General features: G+C 39.3%; 1 protein-coding gene across 1 annotated transcript in view; it reads left to right on the top strand.

Moving 5' to 3' along the window:
* Nucleotides 1-1737: 1737 nt before the first annotated feature.
* The window catches only part of extl3 (exostosin-like glycosyltransferase 3), a 31908-nt gene continuing 9838 nt past the window's right edge, over nt 1738-23807 (top strand). Inside the window, exons 1-2 of the mRNA XM_028039576.1 lie at nt 1738-1933; nt 21112-23690. Coding sequence (XP_027895377.1) covers nt 21555-23690 — 2136 coding nt within the window. The 5' untranslated portion in view covers nt 1738-1933; nt 21112-21554. The remainder of the gene's footprint in view (nt 1934-21111; nt 23691-23807) is intronic.

Raw genomic sequence — 23807 nt, 5'->3', positions numbered from 1 at the left:
GAAGCTCGAAGGAGGACCGAAGCCAAAATTTTAAAATGAAACAACAGGCTAATAATAATAATGTATCATAAGTATAATTTATTTAGTTTTGTTTATTTATTGATTGAAAAATATTTTCTTATTGTTATTCCACCACTTCAGCTGACTCCTTTTTGGTGCCAAGGAGCAGCGACTCCACTTTGAGCTCTCCCAGTATGACAGAGCTCCTTAATGGAGGAAGTCTGTTTCAGCCACGTGTATCTGGGATTCTTCCAGTCATGAATCATATCATAAGAACATAGGGGAGGGTCTGAATCTAGGCTGAGCTCTAAACTGAGAGCTTTACTTTTTGGCTCAGCTCTTTCTCCACAACAGACTGGAGCAGTACCTGCATTACTGCAGATAAAGCCCCAATCCATATGTCCATCTACTTTTCCTTCCTACCATCACTAATAAATACACCAAGATTAAACTCAGGCAAAGATTGACCCTGAGTCTAGAGGGAGCATCCCACCTTTTTCAAGTCAAGAGTCATGGCCTCAGACTTAGAGGAGCTGACTCAACTGCAAACCACTCTGGTGTATACAAAAGGTCCTGCCCTAAAGAAGCCACCAGAACACATCATCAGCAAACAGCAAATATGAGATCCTGAGGTTGCCAAACCAGTCACCCACCCTTTCCTATGCCTTAAGATCTTGTCAGTGAACACCACAAACATGATCGGTTACAAAGGGGCAGTCATAGCAGAGTCCAACGCAGACTGGAAGCAAGATCAACTTTACACTGAGAATGTGGGCACAGCTCTTGCTTGAGACATACAAGGATCGGATAGCCTTTAAAAGCTATTCAGACACTCCATACTGCCTCAGCAGTCCCCACAAAATACCTTCTCCACATCCACAAAACATCCTTATCACAGCATAACAAATACATACTAACCATTATCAGCAATAACAGTTACTAAATTAAGTTAGTTCATTGCGAGTAAAAGTGTATTTCCTTTTAATATATTTTTCCTTGTTAACAGTAGCATATGTAGTAATTTAAAATGTATTTGCATAAAAGGGATTTCACAACATTTTTTGAAAACACCAAAAAAGAAAATTAATGAAAGTATAAACTTTTGCACATGGAAGTTAAAGTTAAATTCCAGTTTATTCTCTCCTTATGTGAAGAATAACGGAAAAATAGATTTGGTTTATGGTTTTTCATTTAATTGTTAATGACGTCAATCTAATATGGTATTAATGATTAAGATAAAAAATAGGGAAAATCATTTCACACCTTTTATAAACTTTTCTTAACAATTACATCTAATTGATGCAAACTGTGCAAATAACAGCCAGAATATAATTGAGCTTGAGTTTGGTAGGAGAAATGAAGGTCATAGAGTTTAACAGCTTCTAGGAGAAAGGACATATAAAAACACTCCTTTGTGCACCTGGGATGCAGCAGTCTGTCAGTTCAACATCATCATATTATTCATTCATATTATAGAAACATTGTCATTGTTATTTTAGCCAAATATCTTCTGTCTGATACCATCTGCACTGGGCTAGCTTTTTATTTTAAACATTCTACAGTTTATTACTTTAGCTAAAGTTATTACGGAAGCCCAGGGGGCGCAGATTGCAGACTCCTGGTCTACAATGCGCCAGAAAAGTGGATCTCAACCAGACCGAACACCAGGGGGCGCAGTTTCTCCACTTTTCCACCGCAGCACTGCTCTACCCCGTTTCCCAGAATGCCTCACTGCGTTCAGTCAGTGATGTTTGTGCAGCCGTCGCTCCAACAATGCAGCTTTTAATGGAGCTGTGAGATGGAAACGCAGCAACACCGCCAGGCTGGCCGGGGACCGTAGCCACTCAGACTTAACACTCACACTTCTCACTATCTCTCCGTCCACTTGGCGGAGGAATTAGCCTCCATTTCCAGGACGCACTTTCTGCTGGCGGTGAGTAGCCTTTGAAGCTAATGCTGATCTTGTATCGCAGGACAGAGTAAATGCATTTTGTTGTGACCACTGCTGGCTAACACTGGCTAGCTGTTCGGCCAGATGAGGCGGTTTGTGTATGAACACCTCCTTTTATCTTCAGGAGGGTAATATAATGCCGTTTTGACGTCTTTCTACTCGAGGTGCTGGTTATGTTACTGGTTTGAGTCAAAGGGGGGGTTATGAAGAGGGTTTCTGTAGCAGCTGCAGGAATGTTTCGCTCTGATTTTCAGTAGAAGCACACGTCAACCAGCCGGTGTAGCTGCTGCTGCTGCACAGAGATGCGGTCTGCTGCCTAAAGGCTGCAGCTTTAAACATTTATCCTTTCTACAATAACTCATACTTGACCATAACCCCACATTCTCCATACCTACCCATTTAACGATCCAGTATGCTGTAACTGACATAACATGCATAATGGTGAAATAGGCTCTTCGGCTGACTTTACTGACACTACAAATTCAATCAGTTGTTAAAGGAAATAAAAAGAGGGTTATAGTACACTGTCAATTCTGCAAATTTTTTTTGCAAGTTATAAGTTATTCCGTTAACTTATTTGCCATAATTAAATTACCCATTAACTTGTGTTTTGTTAGTTTGTAAAGACCATCTTTTTCTTTCCCTTTCTAAATTGTGAACTGCTTTGTGGCAGTCACATTGAAATCCCATTAGAACAGATTAAGTTTTGCACTCCCGTGGTTGTAATGTGACAAGTATTCCAGGCACTTTAATTGAATATTCACAATTTTTTTGTAATGGCTTATAATACGGAAATTTATTTTTTGTTATTGCAAATTGGCCCATTTGTTACAGACCTTTTTTCTCACCCATCAGTCGCATAGCAGCCCGATGTCTGGATATCATCTGATAGTGCTCACCTCATGTCATTTGCATGGTTAAAATAAACAAATGCAGCTCAAACCATCTGGAAATATTTTTTTTCAACACAGAGAATATCTATTTAGCACAGAGCAGGTGCAGGCAAGGTGTTATTATACTACACAGTCTGAGCAAAGAGCGAATTCGTTCAACGGTTATCTTGGTCTGCGCTGTTTATTCAGAGTTGTTTGCTCGCTGCAAGGTCAGTTGATCTCAGGGACCCTCAAACTAGTTAACAACTAGAACCTCACTGGAGTTTTTTTGTTATTTTTTGTTTGTAGAAGTATCTTTACATTTTATTATTGAGCCATTCAAAGTGCACTCTACCCCTGAGCCCTGTCTATAGATGTGCTTGGAAGTAAGAAAGTCAAAAATTAACCATATGTCATGTACAGGCTGTGCTAGGGATTGGTTTTTTGAATCCTGTATAATTCTGCATAGTCAATAGTTTGTGTAAGATGCTGTTCTGGAATTGTGCAGTTCCTGGTTGCTGCATGTTGAAGTAACTTAGTTCTGATCTGTTCTTTTTGTAGACCGTTTTTCATAATTTTTTGGATTGAGAGACATTATTTAATTTCCCTTTGGGTTAAATGAAATGTTTTTTGAATTTGAACTTGTATGCTTTATGAAAAATTATTTTCTTTAAACTATCTTGTTTGTGTGAAATGTGGGTGTGTGAGACTGAATTAAACACATCTCGTGTTTGGATTTTTTTTCTTTTTTTTTTAAATCAAAAAAGTTCCCTTTGTGTATGTATGTTTCTTTTGCTAGAAACACATGGCAGCAGCAGTTGGACTAATTGGAATGAACTTTCTGTTATTTTATTAAAGTAGACTCACACACTGACACCTCAGTGTGTGAGTTTTATGCAAGTTGGAAAGTTATTTATGCTGTGACATTTTGTCGTGTTACAAACACTAACTTAAAAACTCTAAATTTATTTTATTTTTTCAATATACAAAAATTTGTGCCTATTGTGGAGTGAAAGAAAAATGATAAATGGTGGTGTGCATTTCCTTTAATCCCTTCTGAAGCAACACTTTCTGAAACAGTCTTTGGGTATGTTTCAGAAAGTTTTGCACATCTAGAGGTTAGAATATTTTTTCTTTACTTTGTATAACAGTCACAGATTCTCTTGGCTTTGCTTCTGGATTCATTTTCCTGGATGTTTTTGGAGTCTCTACCAGGTTTTTTTTTAACCTACCTGTCTCTCCCGAAGAAAGGATCCCCACTGCATGATGCTACCGCAACCGTGTTTTACATTGTGATTTCTGTAATGTGTTTACATTTTCTGCGATGCGTAGCTCTTTTCGTTAAGCCCAGGAATAAAAAATTAAAAAACAAACATTTTGGTCTCATTTGACAAGAGCAAAGCTTCTCTCTGATTTAAACTTCTTCTCGTCTTTATAACCTGACCTGCCTGTTCTGTTCCTTTCCTTTATAATGCTGTTTACTCATTATTGTTCACTAACAAACCTCTGATGCCTTCACAGAACAACTAGAATTGCACTAGAATTAAGTCACATGAGCTGTAATTACATGAGTTATAAATATATTTATAACTATAATTTTTTAGTTTCTCTGTAATTTATTTATGGTTCATAGGACAGAAAATTGGATAAAACCCTTGTTCTTCTTGGTTTATTCAATAAAACACCACTAAAATGGATGGAGTTGAGTTACAGTAATATAATAAAGTCTGGTTACGTTCAAGAAACATGAATGCTTTTTTGTGCCCTGTGTAACAAGCTGCAATGTTTGTAATTTTAACTTCTCTGTTTTTAAGAATATAATGGACCAGAGTGTGAATTTATATGTGCCACACAGAGCAGCATGTAGTCCATTGTGGACAGAAATATTGATCTTTTTCTCTGAGGATTGACATCCATGCTTTGCCTGAATGATTTCTGTTTCCTTTTGGTCACGTTTAGCAACAATAGTAAACTCTGAATTTTATTATGAGAAACTTCACTTGTTTAAAATATTCCATTAATAATATATTCTCATTCACCTCTATCATTTAAGCTCAGAAAATGTTGATATAAACATTTACCATATTGGTCTCTTTCTTTTCTATAATAATTTTTCAGTGAAGGTGCTACTAAATCCATCCTATCCTGCTTCAAATCTTCTATTTCTTAGCAGACATTAACATTTTTTAAACTCTGCGTAGGTGTTCCCACTTCCAGATTTCTGCTGTGGCTCGCTGAAACCCTTCATTAATATTATTAGTTACACCTGTGCTTGTCCTTCCTGCTGTCAAGAACCAAAATGTCTTCAGTCTGGCTGGGGGAAAAAAATTCAGTTAGCTGGATGCTTTTGCAGTTCTGGTGAAAAGTTGGACTTGAGCTCATTGTGAAAATGAATGCCATGTAAATTTGGGGTTGTTAATGATCTGTTTAAATTCTCATTTTATTTTTAAATTCTCAGACATTACACAATTTAATTGATGATTTTCAGAGTTTAGAGATCATTATATTTGATGTGTATGTTTTTTTTCTTTAAATCAGACATGATCTGTATTCAGAGTCAAATTTACACTTAGGCTGTCAGCTCACCTGGATTAATGTCATTTAGAGAAATGGTCTTCCACAGTTGCATGATTCTGACTATCTCTTCAACCTTCCAGTTTCCATGAATTGTTCTTTTCTACCAAGGAATAGGGATCTGCTCCAGAACTGATGAATCTAATCTGTAAATTTGCAGCTGCTTGCATGGACAAGCCAAATCTTGTATGGAGAAAAGTTTTCTGGTTAATCGAGACAAAGTTTGAACTGTTTGACCACAAATACATTTGGAGAAACCAAGATTAGGCTTATCTGTCAGACATGGCGATGGTAGCATCATGATGTGGGGCTGGTTTACCAGCAGAGAGACTGATATGTCACACAAGACGAACAAAATATGAAGGTACAGGGTTGTTGATGCTCAGATATTCTCCTGAAAAAGTCAATTGAACTTTGTTCCGGTTGCCCTGTGATCCAGGGCAGATCATATTTGCAGTCTAATCGGTGAGGAGAAAAAAACCATTACTGCTGGAAAATGTATTAAATGCCTGTTACCTGGTTTCAAATGTTTTTGCTTTTCTCCTGAAGGGGTTTGATTATTTTGTGCTGCGATAATTCAGCGTAATTCATGGTTAGACATTTGTCTGTGATGACACAACATTCATTAAAGCTGCACTGACATGCAGATAGTCCTACTCTGTATCCTTCATTTAAAAGTCACTTTGTTGCAGCTTTTTCTGAACATATAGACACAACACTGCAGTTTTCCTTTCCATTAAGAAGGACTGCAGAAACAGTTTAGTTTAGGAGCTGCTATCATGTGTCTGGGAAAAAAGCAATGCCCTCAAGCATCACGGTTTTATCTTGTAGATTTATTGTGTTTTTACTTCCCCCTTTGTGGTATTTCTAAGCTTGTTCTTAGTAAACAGAAACACGACTCACCTACAACAGATTTTTCTTTCTGCTCATCCTCTAAGAAGCAACGCGTTCATGCAGACCTAAAGGCAAAGCTGCTTTTAAGAAAAACAGCACTGAAAGCAAAAGAAGATGGTGTGACACATGAATAGGTTCATAATGCTTCCCTGACAGGATTGTCTGTTGCTTTGAAGTAGCATCAGCATCTCCAGAAAGTCTGTTTCATTAGTGGCTTTTAAAGGTTTTGGAGACATAATGCAACCCAGATTCAGGGTTTTAGTCAGCTAAAATACAGAATGACAAGGCAGAAACGTGGAAGATGGGGAAATTAATTGCTCTGTGCTTTTGAAAAGGTTTTAAATCTATCGACGAATTGAAGCGCTCTAGCCGACCTTGGTTTCTGTCTGGAAACGTTATATTTTGTTCCAGATGTTTATCGAATAATAGGAGGTTGTTTAGTTTTTCACCAGAAGATGGAGAGAAATCAATGGTATGAGTGAAATTTCTGTCAAGTGTAGCTTGTTCTTGTTTGAGAACAGGAAAACTGCTGTTGAATGAAAAGAGATAGTTTTAACTTTGTCCTCATAAGCAGATAGTGACTTTGTCTGCTTTTCTAGCAGTGAGATTAATATTTGCTTCTGATGATGAATCTTTAAGTCTACATCACTTTTAGGTTCAAATTAAGAACAATATATGAACTGATTTGATAGCATTAACTAGTAATTGTACATTTTCTTCTTTGAAAGGGCTTTACATGATTTTAAAGTTAATGCTTGATGGGTATGCTGAGGTGCAGTTGCTTTTGGGGTGGTACGCTGCAATAATTTTCCCACGTCAGGGGCTAATCACCCTGGCTGCCTCCCACAATCCGTCAGTGTCTGGAGGACGAGGCTCGCGGCGTTCTGGCAGCTGTTGTCGGGCTGAGTCAATCTGTTGCGGTTCGTGCCAGCAAATGCAGAGGGAGGGGGGAGCGGAAGAGCTCTGGGGAGGACCCAGCAAGTATGGCTGCTATGGCAAGATAACAAGAGGATTTATAAGTTAGCCGTGTAGGATTTTACTGCATGCATGTAGCGTCTGCTGTGTTACCCACAATCCTTAGAGACAAATTGGTAAATCGGTGTTTGTGTTCCTGGCTGATTCTTCTTGCGGTTAGTGTTTTTGAAAGCTTAGCAAGTGATTTTTCTAATCAAAATTGATTATTTCTCTTCCTATTGGCACCCTCGAAAGAAATATGAGCAACTTTAACTTAATTAAAATGTTAAAACGTCTTCTAAGGACTTTTTAATCTGAATAAATGTAGTAAACTTTTTTTTGTAGCTTTCAGGGAGACGTTGGTTATTTCTCTGCATCTGTCATGGCTGACTAAGTGGTCCTATTTTTGGACTGAGCCCAACAGTTAATGCTGTAAGTTTGGCACAGCGTGGTGTTGAGACTGACAGAGAACTCACAATTAAGCTCAGATGTCAAAGCAAATGTTTGGGAGTTGTGCTTGTGCATTTGCAGACTGCATGGAGTTCATGGCTGTTCACAGGTTTCTGAGGAGCAGAAAGAACATTCACCTGGGATTTTTATTAGTGTAGTTCTGTAATCAAGTTAGAGTATTAGATTTAAACCTAAAACATCTGTTACAAAACTGTAACAGTTGCTTTATTTCTTGAACTTGTTAAACACACAAATTCCCTCCTTATTTCTTAATTTTACACATGGTGTCCAACAAGTCAGAATTTTATTGCGTATAATCAAGTAGTTTTAAAATGCTTTTTTTCATTTATTTTCAACCAGGCACAAAGTGGATAAAGACATTTAAAAAAATTGGTTCTTTGACAAGTTACTGTATGTGCATTTAGAACAATGGTTCCCTGGTGCCAGAGTGATTCAGAAAATGCTCTGATACTGGACTAAAAATGAAAAAGTGAAAAAGCAGCAAAAGTTCATAGAAAAGCAGAACGAATGTCAGTCTGTCCTTCACAGTTGTCTTGGAAAGATGTGTATACAGAAATGTTCTCACTTTATCTGCTGCCATTCTTGAACAAGCTCTGCGCTGGTAACAGCCGTTAGCTGAATCCTCTTCAGGAACCGGTTTTAACACTTTCTGGATTTTATTTGGTATCTTGAATCTTTCTTCATGGCAGTTGTACGGCTCTCCTTGAAATTCTTTGAGTGAATAAGTAGTGGATTAGGGTGCAATCTTGCTCTTGTCTGTGAAGCCCTTTAGATGCTTAACAATGACATCCTGGGTATCCTTAAAGCGGGGGTGTCAAACTCCAGTCCTGGAGGGCCGGTGTCCTGCACCTTTTTGATGTCCCTCTGTTGCACCACACCTGAATAGAATAATTAGGTTGTTAGCAAGGCTCTGGAGAACTTATCTACACAAGGAGGAGGGAATTAAGCCATTTCATTCCAGTGTTTTGTACCTGCGACACATCTGTAAACTGCAGGACACCGGTCCTTGAGGACTGGAGTTTGACACCCCTGCCTTAAAGGCTACCATGGTGAACTGACTCTAGTTAAAGGAGACTAGTCATACAGCCAGGTTTCTAGGGAAATTGCCACCATAAAACAGAAACAGTTTGTGACGGGATTTTAAAGACTTATTAGGAAGTCAAAAATGTATGGATGGATTGATGTTAGACGAGATTATAAAAACTCATATTCTCCATATGCTTACAGAAAAGAGTGTGAATGCTGTGCTTTGATGTTGTTGCCATTGAGAAAGAGAGAAATGCGCATGAGCTCCTCTGCAGTAGTGAGCTTGACTCTTGCACAATGAGTCTTGACTGTGGAATACAAAAAGACCGTTCTTTTTTCTGTGCGTCCTCTCTGTTCTTGTCTTCTTGTTACGCTGAGCTGTCACAGCACTCGAAGTTCTGACGGCTGGATTCAGTTTGACCCAGACAATGCGTGATTGTAGATTAAATGAACAGTTAAGAGATGAGTATTTCCTTTTGAATTGGAAAATGTCTTTAAATCTTGATTCATTAGCAAAGTTTTTAAATATTTTTATTGACTGCTACCATAGAGGAAAATATGAGACTGCCTTGATTAATAAAGTATAGCAATATTCAGAATTTTGTGTGACCAGAAGTAAGTGTATAGAAGCAGATGTCTTGATTCATGCACAGGAAACATGGTATGAAAGTCAGTTTGTAGCCTCACACTCTTCTATCACGTTTAACCTCTTAAGATGATAAGAGTCACATGGTTAACTGAGCAGCATGTGATGGTCTGTAATTAAATTTTACATAATGAATAGGTCAGACACCATTGGTACACATTTTTAAACTCAGGAGGTTTCTCCGAAGAGTGGCAAGCAGGATTACTTGAACGGCACAAGCAACAGACTTGGTTGATGGTGCAGAGATGTTTTCAGTGCTGGGTTGTTTTTTCCCATCTTAAAACCAGTTCTGTCTGATACAGTCATCTGACCACATCTTTAATTCCAGTTCGCCCAAGGAAGAACTTTCATGCACTGATCTTTACTACAGGTATAAAAGTAAAGGGTTATTGCTCTTCTCAATTGTCTGTTTTTGTTAAATGTTTAATAATAGTCAGCTGGTAAATTACTTATGCAAGTTTAAACTGAATATTGCAGGTGCATTTGTCAATTATTTCTGTTAAATTGTAAAACCTGGCTCAATGTTGCTTAAAGCAGAGAGTCAAACTCTCCCATACAAATGAAGTTTCATTTAAAAATGAGCCTGACTGCAGATGGACTTGTTGGCAAGATATTTAAACTAGCAGCTGTACAAGAAATAAATCCAATGAAAACAATTTAAATGGCTTAACACAACTAATATTCACTCGTTTAACACTCAAAATTATTCAACTCCTTTATGACAAACATATTGAGTAGTAGAGCCATACACCAGCACTTTGCAGTCTTCCTGAGAAATCCTAGTCAAACACTCTTTGACAAAGACCTTAGTTTGCCACTGCAAACACCTTTTCCTTTAACCTCTTCAAAGTTTTTCAGTGACATTTAAGTAAAGCAACTATAGTAATTGTGGTACCGTCCCCCAAGACGTCTTCGTCTAAAACCAAATCTTAGTTGACTTTGACGTCTTCTTGGGACTATCCAATGAATCCTAGGCTTCATCTCCTTCACAGAAAGCTTGGAATTTTCTCACTGGATTTCCTCATTTGATTGAATCCCAATTTTCCTGCATGTGCTGCAGGTTTACAGTTAAAGAGGAACTGAAGAAGCCATAGAGCATAGCTGAACCACGCCGTGCTTCATATGTTTTGTTTTTTTACGACATACGTCCTCTTTCTGTTTCAGACATGCCACTGATTTATGGGCCTGAAATTTTTTTGATTTAATTATTCTACGTATCAGAATGTTCAAACCTCTGTTTTTGTTTTTTAGTTGTGACCAAAATAAAGCAGACTTTGTCTTGGTGTTCAGACATTAAGTTTATGCTTTGGCTGCTGCCACCTGAACTTGCTGCGTGTTTTTTGCCGTCAGTCGACTTTCTGACCACATGCCTCCTCAGAGGTCTGGTGGCAGCTGTTGAGAACTTCTTCTTTCTCTTACAACCACGTGATATAGTAAATATTTCCTTAACTTTTAAATATGAAAACTGTGCTTCCAGCTGTATCATTAAGAACTTTATCCCTAATGATACAGCAATTTTTTCCCGTTTGTGTTAGGCAGTGATTTCCTTTATGAGGTTTTTGGCCTAGTCCCTTGCTGTGTATCTGTTTTTCAATGAATCATTATGGTCAATAGGTATTCAGGGTGATTTCTCAACCACATCAGATGCAACTATTGAATATATTTGTTTAATTTCTTCCAATTTTCCACCTGAATTTCCCCTTTGTGGGACAATAAACTCTTGAATTTTGGCCAAGAAACCTTGTACACTGCAGCATTCCAAAAACTTAGTTGCTGTGCAGAGATCTTTTTATAAATCCAGACTGATGATATTGAGACATGGGGCTGCAAGCAAAATCAAGCAAATGCTATGATGTGTGAAGGTAAAAAGGTCTCCCTGCACTGCAGTGCTCTGCAGAAACTTTAGAATACACAAGAGGAGGGTTCAAAGGATGTGTTGGAACAGACATTTACACTGATGTAATGGCATGGCTGGATCAAATTAGAAATGCAAAACCAGTTCAATGAAGCTCTCCAACGTTGAACCAGCTTTGAACCAACTCTAGCACCAGTTCATCACGAGTACATGGTCAGAAAAGGAACATGTGTGAATAAAAAAGCTTTGTTGAACTTTGGTTTGTCTAAAATCTCTACTAAGCACTTTTAGTGTGATACACTGGAACACGAGTTGACTCACTGATATTGATCAAACTCACCGACAGTTCTGCTCATCAGTCATTTTGGAGAAGTACTTTAAGTTCTTACTCTTGAGCAGTCATTTTACAGAAGAAATAAATTTGCATTTTACAGCAAATTCAACTGTTTGCTAATTATGTCCCTTCATACTTTCTTCCATATCTGTAAATAGTTATTTTCTCACACAGCAGTTTATTTCATCAATTTATTTATGTCTGTACCTTTAGTAATTATCAAATTATGATAACAGTCAAACTCCTCAAATATTATTTAGTTGATATATTTTATTGTCTTTGTTGTACACGTGTTTCCATTCATTGTGGTACTGATCTGTCTTTGGGTCAGTTGACTCTTAAAAAATATGACAGCATATGACCCCTAATCAAACCAAAATTACTAGATGACTTCCTGCTTCTAGATACTATGCATTGGAGTCACATAAGTGCATTCCATTATAATAGAATACCGTCGCCTTCCTAAAGCAATGGCCTAAATACATTTATGCTCCAACATTTCTGCAGTTGACCAGAAAAAGCTTGTGTAGATTCTTTATAGGTCCAGAAAGCAAGGACTCGAACATGAACTCACTGCTAATATCCCATAAATCTAATGTTTGTTATGATTTATTGCATTATTGAATTAGTTTTTCTTTCATCTCTACAGATGCGGTTTTCTCTCTTTCTCTCTCACCCCTCAGATTGTCTGCTTGTCGATAATGAAAGCCGTTGAAAAGCAGTTCACTAGAGTACACCACACGTCACACGCAGTACAAGACTAAGGTCTACCACTGCTCTTGGTGGAAATGCTTTCCATTTAGACATTTTGGAAAGACTCAGAATCCTTTAGAAACTCAAGGATGTTAATTCGGCGATGCAGCATTCAATATCATAAACAATGTAGCTCATATGCAAACCCAATTATAAAATCTAAAACCATGGACAGAGTGCTTTGAGAAAAAGAGGAAATGCTGTTTTTCACGTTGCATCAAGGCAAATTAGTGGAAGGTCTCGCTTGGGGAGTTTTCACTGGAAGCCTCCTCATGAATCGTTGTTTTTCAATTTAGCAGATTTACAGCAAAACCTGAATCTCTCATGTCTTTGTTGCATAAACAAAGTAAAAATATTCTCTTTTAGTAAATTTTAAGCAATATTTGTTTTCATGTGAAGGAAAGGAAACGGAACCAGCTTCATGCTTTCATCTAATTCTATAAAACAAAATATTACTAGCCATTTTTATTGAAACCTATAGCTGCAGTATGATATATCCTGCAGAGAAAGTAGAAATGAGGGGAAAAAAGTCCCAGAGTATCTCTCTAGATGTTTTAGCTTCGCCTCATTAGAAGACTGCATGAGCTGTTTAGTGCTGAAAAATGGTGGGTTGGGGGAATCCTGTTTCTCCAAATGTCTGTTTTGACTCTAATTAGCTGTCACATCCTCACTTCTCACTAATGCAGCAGCGAGAGACTCTCCTCACCTCACCCCTGCTGCCGCCACACGTGCCGCAGCAGCATAACGACAGAGGATTCATCGACAAATTAGCACTTGTGGATCAGCTGTGATCCATTTTTGTTAATCTCTCACCCAGTTTTTTTTTTTTTTTTAAACGCTGAGGATGCAAGTGTGTTATCGTCGCAGACTTGTCGACATTATCACTGCTAGTTCACAACATGTTTCGTATTTGACTTTTGTAAGATGAATCCAGGCAATATGGCGAGGACATATGCACCTTGAATTACTCTCTTGTGTAATCCTTGTCATACTGCAGAAGCCCTGGAGGTTGGAACACACCCAGGTCCATCTGTCATTATGAACTTGCTCCCTCTCCCCTGTGTTGTATTTGGCCTTTTCTCTATCTATGTACATCTCTGTGTCATTGCAAGAGGTGTTGTTTTTTTTTTTTTTTTTTGCAGAGTAATGCATTTTTTCCTGTGTTCAGTTTGTTTTCCAAACAAGATTCTCTCCTTGTCTCTGCCAGCCTGCATTTCGTTTTAGTACACTTACTGAGCGGGAAAGGTCAACACTTCAATATGTTTTGAGCTGAGAGGTCCTCATGGAGGCAAGTCTGTAATTTCCCCTGCTTCGGGTCATCACACCAGGGTTTTTAATGGTCTTAATGACTTTGTTGACATAAAATAGGTGTTTAATAGTTAATGACAGGAAAGCAGCACTCATTAGTCTCTGGTCAGATTTGTTTAGTATCTCATCCAACAGTTTTTTTTTTTAATGCTTGCATTTGTTGTGCCTTTTTTACAATAGAGAAAAAGACATTGAAATATCTTGAACTGAAAATACTCTATATATAAACAAATAAAAATGGAATGGACAAAAAATATGGCAAACCTGCTAAATTATTATAATTTTACAAAATAAACTTGTGCAGTATTGCAATGGAATATTTTTGTAGAAGTACATTTTTGTCATTAATTTTTCAGGGTCCGAGCAGTCATACTCTTGTGCTCACATCTTTTTTGTGAATAAAATGCTGAAGTGTAAGGAAAATGGCAGGGTCAGGGACGAGATTGAGGAAAATGTCCTATAATGTCCATCAATAATGCTGCATTTCCCATATTTCTGTGCAGGCCTTGTACTTGTACTCTGGAGAATGATGCCAGGCATTTTCAATGCTTTCTGCTGTATGTTTGGGTCATTATCGCGTTGAAAGACCATCGGCCTGACAATTTGAAAGAACCACTTTGAAAGTCCAAAAAGTTCTCATTTCTTTCATCAGTCCAGCAGGTATTCTAAAACTTCTGCAATTGCTGTAAAACAGGGCTTTACTAAAGGTTTAATACAAAAGTAATAAGGTTTTAACATTCTAACTCGCCCTTAGCATCTATTACCAATTAGTAAAGTTAACAATGCTGAAAAACATGTACTTCATTTACTGAACAGACTGGGTTTTTGCGGTACTGACCAGCCAATCACAAGTTGGCTAACGAGCTAAAAATTACAGCCAGGTTTTATTTTATTTTATTTTTTGCATTTCTACTGTGAAACCAATTCTTTTTGCCAACCTCATGTTTGCAAGAAAAGAAAAGTTTGGGATAATTCTTAGGCATTTACCTTTTAGCATGGATGTGAATAATCTTCCTGAACTCCTGGGAAAGGGTTGGTTTTAGTCTGTGGTCCGTGTTCAGTCTGTTGCACACAATGAGACAAAACTACCAAGTAGCAGATGATGAGCTACAGGATTATTGTTTTGCAAAAGATTGACTGAACAATGGCAAAAAATTATATTTGTGTTCCATGCAGTCGACCCAAGTAATGGCTACCCATTAATCATACTTGGTTTAGGGCGAACTTGAAGCTCGGTGTGGGCATTAATGGCTTTACAATGGGTTTTAGCACAATAATGCATTCAGCACAAGTTGTGTTGGAGAGTGTGATTGATCCTGTTGGCAGCTTCCACTTTATTTTGAACACAGGCTTGCCTATAAATGAACAAGATGCTCCAAAGTGGAAAACTGACTTTTTTTTTTTTTTTTACATGTAGTTTGTTTTTCTGTCCAAACCTCACAAGGCCCTCTCACTCACCAAATCTGATGCAGTGATGCTCCAAATTTATACATAAAATGAAAATGCTAATTCACTCTTGGGTAAATGTAGATATTGCCTACATTGCTTTTCTGCGATCAAATGCTTTAATTTACATGTTTTTATGCACCTTTGGATCACAAGTTGGAAAAAACCTACCCTGCTTTCCTGATGGTGGGTGTTGCCCTGACAGATGACCCTGAAATAGTCAGGCTCATGACTTTGTCCCACTATCGATCATTTTTTTGATGAAAATCTTTGTCAGCAGGTTCCAGTACTGTGTTGATATTTACCTCTGGGAGAATAAGCTCTTTGCTAATGATATGCAGCTGAAAAGGTGCTGCAATGTATTGTATTTTGTATAAGCTGGGAGTTTGCAGAGGCTGCTGGCCTTTTTGCTGTGTAGGCTCCCTCTTTTGTCTCATTAGGCTGGTTTCATTTGTCTCTTCAGACTTCTTCTCTGAACAGATTCAGTTCTTGTTAATTGTAACCTCATGTCTTGTCTTTGCCTCATATTGGATCTTAAATATTTAACAGGAAAACATTTTTTTTCTTTTTCTGACTCCTTGAAATGATCTGCATCTCTACAGTGACCTCGATAGCGTGCTATTGTAAAAACTCCTCAAGATTCTCTGTCAGCTGTCGGGAGATGAGTGGTGACCCATAGCTTTAACAGCTGCTACTTTCGTGCAGCGACTGTCCCTCCCTTCAGCTGCCTGAATGTTTTTTGTTTTTTTCTCTCACTTTGGCACCTCTGCTGGGAATGCCTTACCTTAATATTGTCTATAAATTCCCAGTTATTTAATGGAAGCATAGTCTGTGAGCACACTGAGCCAAAGCCCCATAAGGAGACTAATATAACGCGGTCCCAAAGCCATTAGGATTATTTGACATGTGCTGCTGCAGCTTGTTTGGAGATCAGTTTAAAGTTGTTCTCATTGTTTGTTGAATTTTAATTATATTAATGCATGATTTAAGTAACCCAGGGGAATATAGTTTATCTTCAGAATTTAAATCTAATTCAGCAGTAAACATACATAAAGCGTTATGCTTGTTGTGTGAAGCGAGTTAAATTGATTCTGGATTAATAATGTCCATTTTAACCATATTATTGTTGGCTGCACATTGCAGTGTTTTTTATTCAACTGATTTGCACAAACAGACTTAGCATCTTATAAGTCTAGTATTTAACATATATATATTTCTTTTCCTTTCATAGGTTTGGTCACGTCAGCGAATGTATTGGGTGAAATTTGAGGTTCTGTGTTTTGCATAAACAGTCTGGTCAGTATGAGATCCTGACTGGGTTCACCATAATAACCTGCATCACTTTTACAATTGTCTTAAACAAAAAATATTTAATCTAAAAAATTTTTTTTATTTGTATCATATCTAATAATTTTTGATGAAGACAAACAAATTACCACTTTTTTCTTAATGAATATATCTATATTGTTATCTCTAAGCTATAATAATGTTTAATATTTTATATACAAAATCTCAAATGGATGTGTTTAGGACTCAATTTAAAGATTCATCAGCTCATTTAAGATGTCATATTAAATAAATTATATTGTATACCTTTTGAAAATCGTATTAAACAGACTTTACATAAAACCCACCTTTCTGTTTTTAAATTTTTTTTTTCTCATTAATTTGTATTGGTCTAATGTAATATTCTAATTTTAAAGGTTTTCATTGGCTGTAAGTGAAAAATTATCATAATTAACAGAGATAAAGGCTTTCAAACATCCATCTGTGTGTAATTGATCTATACGTTTCACTTGGTGATAAGTTCCTAAAGTAAATGGGCTTTTAAATTTAATATAATGAATGGGTCTGTACTGTTTTTAAACAGATTTATGCCATAGTGAAAAACTCCAAATTAAACACTGAATTAATGCCAGCTAAAGTCTATTACAATACTGAAGTAAAAGTCCTTGTTGCACAGAATGTTGTTTCTTCTGCTATTCTGCTCTCTACAGACCTCTTGAGTGTTTAGCCTGATTAGACAGTGCTGGTAATTTTTAGGAACTAGTTAGCATGTTATAGGTTAATTATTTCACCAACAGACATAAAAACAATAGCGTGGTACGTACATTTGTTGTCAAATGATGAAAAGTGCATCTATTTTGGTAGCCAAGACATAAATATTTATGTTCTTTACTTGAATTGTCTCTTCTAGACAAGCTCTTGGAAGCTAAACACAATTCATTTTAAGTGATTATGAAGGAGGCCAAAACATTCTGAATCATTTTATTCTAGTTTTAGTTGCAGTTTATTCAACAACTATGTCTCCACTAAGTAGGAGTCTTCCTGCGGGCTTCTCTAGTTCCTCCTGTCAGCTGTGTCTAAAGCTCAGATTCCTCGTGGACAGACAGGAAAAAACAAAACTTTAGGCTTAAGCGTCAAACTTCTCTCACTAACTTCTGTCTGCTAAAGCACTCTCTGCTGCTCGTTTGGTTTTGGATCTTGTCAAATTTGTTGTCGCCTCTTTTAAAAACTTGTTACAGCTGGAAGACTGCACAGTCTCATCTGTGTTTCCTACAAAAATAATTTTGCAACGACTGCCTCGTAAATTGCTGCCAGTTTGCAGAGACACTGTTCAAACATTTATACAAGAGCTAGCCCTCTGATGTCTGGGAAATCAGAGACAGCACCCCCTCTATCTGAGTCCCACTCAGTGTCCGGGACCTGCTGCTGTCAATCTCATGAATATACTTCATCTAAACCTCTTGATTATTATTAACCCATCATGATGCATATTTTGGTGCAAACCTTACTAGATGCTCTTGCTGCCATTTTGGCTATGTGCTGCAAATTTTCTATAGAATTAAATTAGGCCATGTTGACTGAATCAGTAAATCATATTAGCACTTCTTGAGTAATGCATACTAATTTATTCATGGAACCAACCAACAGTTTTCCTGCTTGGTGTTTTTTCATGTGGTGCAAATGCTCTTTTCTTATCTGGGTCAGATGAGTTGGTCGGCTACAGCTTCCCTCTCCCCTGAGAAGCAAGACTTCATAACTATTAATTTGGCTGCAACCCATGCAGGTACGACTGCAAAGTGTTGTGGTGGTGTTATCGCTGCAGTCTGTGCTGCATAAGCAAAGACATGTTATGTTTTATCTATTTTTTTATGTGGCTCTGTTTAATGTTGCTTCAGTCTTGCAAGTAAAATGGCTCCATCAGCTTCCCTTAATGGCAGCCAAAGCCTCGCAGCTTGGCGGTAGGTAATGATGGCATTATCATCGATCCCCACAAAGTGAGTTGAGAGCAATCAATGCTTCACTGTGTGTTCTCCATGCAAACTGGAGTCAGATTAGGCTGTCTGCAGCAGTGGGACAACTTTCTGCAGATTAGAGAGCTGCTACTGAAGAGATTGAAATTCGGACTTATCAATGCATGTTGCTCCGTTTCCCAGAAGGCAGCCACAGGCAGAGCTTTAAGGCAGCATGTTTTTGGTTCCAGATTAGGCCTAGCGGCCACATCTGCTAACATCTGTGTGCCATGAGGCCTCTAATTCTGACAGTCATGCACTAATTAATCAGGCTGTTGTGATAGTTGCAGTTCAGGGACGTCACTGTGCAGCAAGACGGAGGCCAGTGTTGAAACTGTCATCCGTCCTGTGAATTTGTATTTCATGTACAACCTCCTTAATACCAGAGAGAAATAAATTGCATCAACAAACCATCCTATATTAACCCTTAAGCTTAAGTGCAGAGGTAAGTATTCTAATTAATAAAGCATTACTTAACCTGTAGGCTGTTAGACTAAAATGAATTGTGCATTTGTGTATTTTGTTCTCATTTAAAAGGTTTATGCATTAACTAGCCCATGTATTCCAAACTCATGAATCCTCCCAAGGTTGAAGTTATATTTGTTGTTTCTTTTTTTCTTTCACGGAGTTTTATAATAATTGCTTTTGACATGTTTCTCTGTGACCCGCCAGTACTTTTATGCCTCAACTCTGTTGACAACTGTTAAGTCAGCAGTCTTCGACTCTTGGCGCAGCTGTGGTTAAAAACACTTCTGTATAGAACAATCTTTTTTTATGTGGCCTGTGAAATGTAAATGTAAGAGAAACTAAGCTCTCCATAGTTTTAAGACATAACTAAATATATCACTTTGTGTGTGATCTATTTATGACTTTCACTTTTTGAAGTTAATTAATGAAATTCAATAATTAGACTGAGAAGTTTTCTAAAGTGCAAGTGTAGCATTAGCATGTTTACACTGTTGTGATAGGACTTACTGGGCTTGTATCGACACCACAAATTGTGCCAAAGTAGGTCCAAGGAGAAAATGGAAACATACATTATTTGTAATCTCAGATGTATGACTTATGAGCAGCATGCATGTTTATGTGACTCAGATATGATGTCCGAAATGAAAAATGTCTGTTATAAAGATGATCTCGGTCTCTGACCTGATCTACGAAGGCTCAGATGCAGCAGTTGCTCAGAGATGGCTTGCTTATCAAAGGTGATTATGTCATGGAGGATAAACGCCTCCTACATTCCTCTGGTCTTTGTGTAGCTCTGAACTGCTTTATGTAATTTGCTCGGTGTGTTTTGGGTTTGTAAAGTGCTTGATAAGAACTGTTTGGCTCTTGGCCTATCAGGTGACATCTACAAGGCTTTTGATGTAGCTATAGCTCGAGCAGCACATCTCTCGCTGCTTTTAGAAACCGATGGAAAACTTGTTATACATATTTATTTATGCTCTTTGTGTGTTCTGTTTTTTTGTCCCAATACTGAGATATCAGTTTAACACTATTCATCAGATGGCGCAGCTGTTCATCTTCTGTATGCCTGAGCCTTTCCCAGTCCTGAGGCAATCATCGCTCTCTAGCATGGACTCTTATCAAGGGTGCTCGATAATTTGAGTCTGCGTTGAGGTCAGGATGCAGGAGGAGTGCTTTAATGAGATTTGCTGAAGGTGCTTTTGATGTTAATTTCCTGGCTGGGTGTGTGTTACAAATGACGGCTCTCCAGAGTTTGGGCTCTGTGTGACATGGAAAAAAAGATTAAATTGAAAAGTTAATTGAAAACCAAAGATACCTTGTATTGTTCAGCTCACTGATATTTGTCTTCTGCGGGAGGCAATCATGCACAGGCTGAACAGCTGAGCTTCTGGCTGGCTTTGCAAAACTTTGACTATAAATCTCATACATAGTGCTTCCTTACTATTGTCTCTTTCACCTCAACTTGTCTTTTTACTTCAATTTTGACTGCATGTCCCTAACAAAAATTAATAAGTCAATATGTATGTAATTTTGGGGTTTTATATGATCAACCAGAACAAATACTTTGTAACTGACAATTTTCTTACCAGATTGTCAAAATAATTGATAGACTAATCGATTACTAAGGTAATCATTAGTTGCAGCCCTGCTCCTATTTAATAATTAGTAGACTTCTTGTGATGGTTGGTAGCACTGGGTTTTACTTTGGAGTATGAAAGAGGCTAAATACATATGAATACCACATTTTGGGTTTTATTTGGTAGAATGTTTGAAAACCTCCTACACTTGTCATTCTACATCACAATTATGTGCTAACTTATGTGGACTCCTCACATACAAGTTCAAGTGCAAGGTATATGAATGTTTTTTTTAACTACTCCTTATACCTTTATTCAAATTATTGAAGTTTCACGAAAAAATGTTAAATGCATCTGCTTTATGCTTTGTTCTTCTTTTTGGATCATATCACTTAAACCACTTATGTTCATTAACAAATGAATCATTTTATGAAAAGACTGCAAGAAGTAACAGCTGCAGTAGCACCACAGCGAGAGATCTACGTTGTGCTGTACACTCCTGCACAGATAAGAATGTATGAGATGTGTTGTGGTGTGTGAAGACAGAATTTCTGTATATTAGTTGATATAAAGTTTGAGAGTTGAATGAAACCACTTGACATGATCTGTACTTAGAAGAGTTTATTCTTGCCTCAGATGATCATCGGCACTTATTGTTTTTTTCCCCCTGCTTTTCTCTGTTTCAGGTTTCTATTTTAAGAAGATTAAAGAGATTTAAAAAGGTCAACATCCTGTGGGTTTTCTGATGGGGGATCAGAAAATGAGCACATCCGAGCCGTCACATGATCATCATGTACTCCTGGCTTCATCCATCAAGGGACTATCCCTTTGCATATGCTGAACTGTTTACTGGCAAACATTCAGAGGAATAGTTAAACCCCTCTCAACAGAAAATGGCATCAACTTTAGTTGGTTACAATACAGAGTGCATTTTAGAGTACAGGTGAGGCTGAGCCTCAGCCCACATCACCTACGGGACTCTCTGTGGAGGAACTTTGCAGCAGATGACCTTTAGAGAAGATTTAATGGTCTAGTTTCTGTCCCACCACCTTGCTGACAAGGTCGACCATGGCTGCTGCTCCTTATAGAAACAGTTCCTTAGTGGGGCGAGGAAAAGACTGACCGATAAATGATGCAGCGTAACGGTGGCGGAGTGGGTGTCGGAGGCCAGACATGGGTGCTGCGCCGGGTACGTCTCACATGGCTCAGTTTCATGCTCTTCTTCATCTTGGTCTTCTTCCCTCTCATCGCCCATTACTACCTCACCACCATTGATGAAGCTGGCGGGCCCGACAAGCGCATCTTTGGGCCCCGGCCCGGCGGGGAGCTGTGCGAAGCCAAACACGTACAGGACCTGTGCCGCATCCGCGAGTCTGTCAGCGAGGAGCTGCTGCAGCTGGAGGCCAAGAGGCAGGAACTCAACGGCGAGATTGCCAGGCTCAACCTCCGCATCGAGGCCTGCAAGCGCAGCATCGACAGCGCCAAGCAGGATCTGCTGCAGCTGAAAAACGTCATCAGCCAGACCGAGCATTCCTATAAAGAACTGATGGCCCAGAACCAGCCCAAGCTGTCTTTGCCTGTTCGACTACTACCAGACAAAGAGGACCCAGGACTACCACCACCGAAGTCTGCGCGTTCCTGTCGTCTGCGGTCTTGCTTTGACTACGCACGTTGTCCTCTTACATCTGGGTTTCCTGTTTATGTCTATGACACAAGTTCTTATTCTTGGGGGAATAATCTTGACCCATTGGTGAGGCAGGCTTTTGCATCATCCGTTAAAAGCAATATTTATGTAACTGAAAACCCAAGTATCGCCTGTTTATATTTAGTTCTGGTGGGAGAGATACTAGAGTCCTCCCCTTTGCCGTCTCCTTCAGAACTGGAGAAGCAGCTGAAAGCTCTTCCTTACTGGAGGTCTGATGGACACAATCATGTTCTGGTGCATTTCTCCAGAAAGTCCATGACTCAGAACTTCTTGTATAACGTCAGCACAGGAAGGGCAGTGGTCGCCCAGTCCACCTTCCTGGAGCAGCAGTACCGTGAGGGATTCGACCTAGTTGTGTCCCCGCTGGTCCACGCTCTGTCAGAACCCAACTTTTTGGAGGTTCCACCACAGGTTCCTGTAAAGAGGAAGTACCTTTTCACTTTCCAGGGTGAAAGGGTGGAGTCTCTAAGGAGCAGTCTCCAGGAGGCGCCCCCTCAATCGGTTGAGGAGGAACTGGAGGGAGATCCGCCCGCCGACTACGATGATCGGATAATTGGCACTTTAAAAGCAGTCCAGGACAGCCACCTGGATCAGGTACTGGTGGAGTTCACATGCAAGAACCCAAAACCCAGTTTGCCGACAGAATGGGCTCTATGTGGGGAGAGGGAGGACAGGCTGGAAGTGCTCAAGGCTTCTACGTTTGCTCTGGTGATCGCTCCAGGGGACGGACAGCTGGTTGCCTCAGCAGGCTGCGGCATGAGGCTGTTTGAGGCCTTGGAGGTAGGGGCGATTCCTGTTGTGTTAGGGGACCACTCTAGACTACCGTACCACCAATTTATCCGCTGGACTGAAGCTGCCATTATAGTACCCAAACCCCGTGTCACAGAGCTCCACTTCTTGCTGCGCAGCCTATCGGACAACGACATGCTCGCCATGAGGCGGCAGGGTCGTTTTCTCTGGGAGACGTACTTCTCAACCTCTGAGAATGTTCTCAACACCATCCTCGCAAGCATACGAACTAGCATCCAGGTTCCTGCTGCTCCAATCAGGGACGAGCCCGCGCATGAGATTCCCCACAAAGCCGGGAAGCTGGCGGGAACGGACGCCAACCTGGCCGACAACGGGGATCTGGATCTTGGTCCCGTAGAGACGGAGCCTCCATATGCCTCTCCCCGCTTCCTCCGCAACTTCACATACACGGCAGCAGACACGTACAGAGCATGGAACAGGGCCCCGGGGCCCTTCCATCTGTTTCCCCACACTCCTCTGGACCCGGTGTTGCCCTCAGAAGCCAAATTCCTTGGCTCTGGAACCGGTTTCAGGCCCATTGGTGGGGGCTCTGGAGGCTCTGGGAAGGAATTTCAGGCTGCTCTTGGAGGAAATGTCCCCCGGGAGCAGTTCACTGTGGTCATGCTGACATATGAAAGAGAGGAAGTGCTGATGAACTCTCTGGAGAGGCTAAATGGGCTGCCATACCTTAACAAGGTAGTGGTGGTGTGGAATTCACCAAAGCCTCCTTCAGATGACCTCCTCTGGCCAGACATCGGCCTGCCTATTGTGGTAAGATTCATGTTCCCTGTTTGCTTCCTTGTAAAGATTTGTTAAAGCTCCTTGCTGGACTGCTTCATAAAATCAGTAGTAGACACCTCAGCTATAGCTTGTCGCTTATAAAGCATT

This window comes from Xiphophorus couchianus, chromosome 15 (assembly GCF_001444195.1).
Source record: "Xiphophorus couchianus chromosome 15, X_couchianus-1.0, whole genome shotgun sequence".
Taxonomy (NCBI): Eukaryota; Metazoa; Chordata; class Actinopteri; order Cyprinodontiformes; family Poeciliidae; genus Xiphophorus; species Xiphophorus couchianus.
The sequence above is the reverse complement of the archived record's forward strand: the minus strand, read 5'-3'. Positions and strand labels throughout refer to the sequence as shown.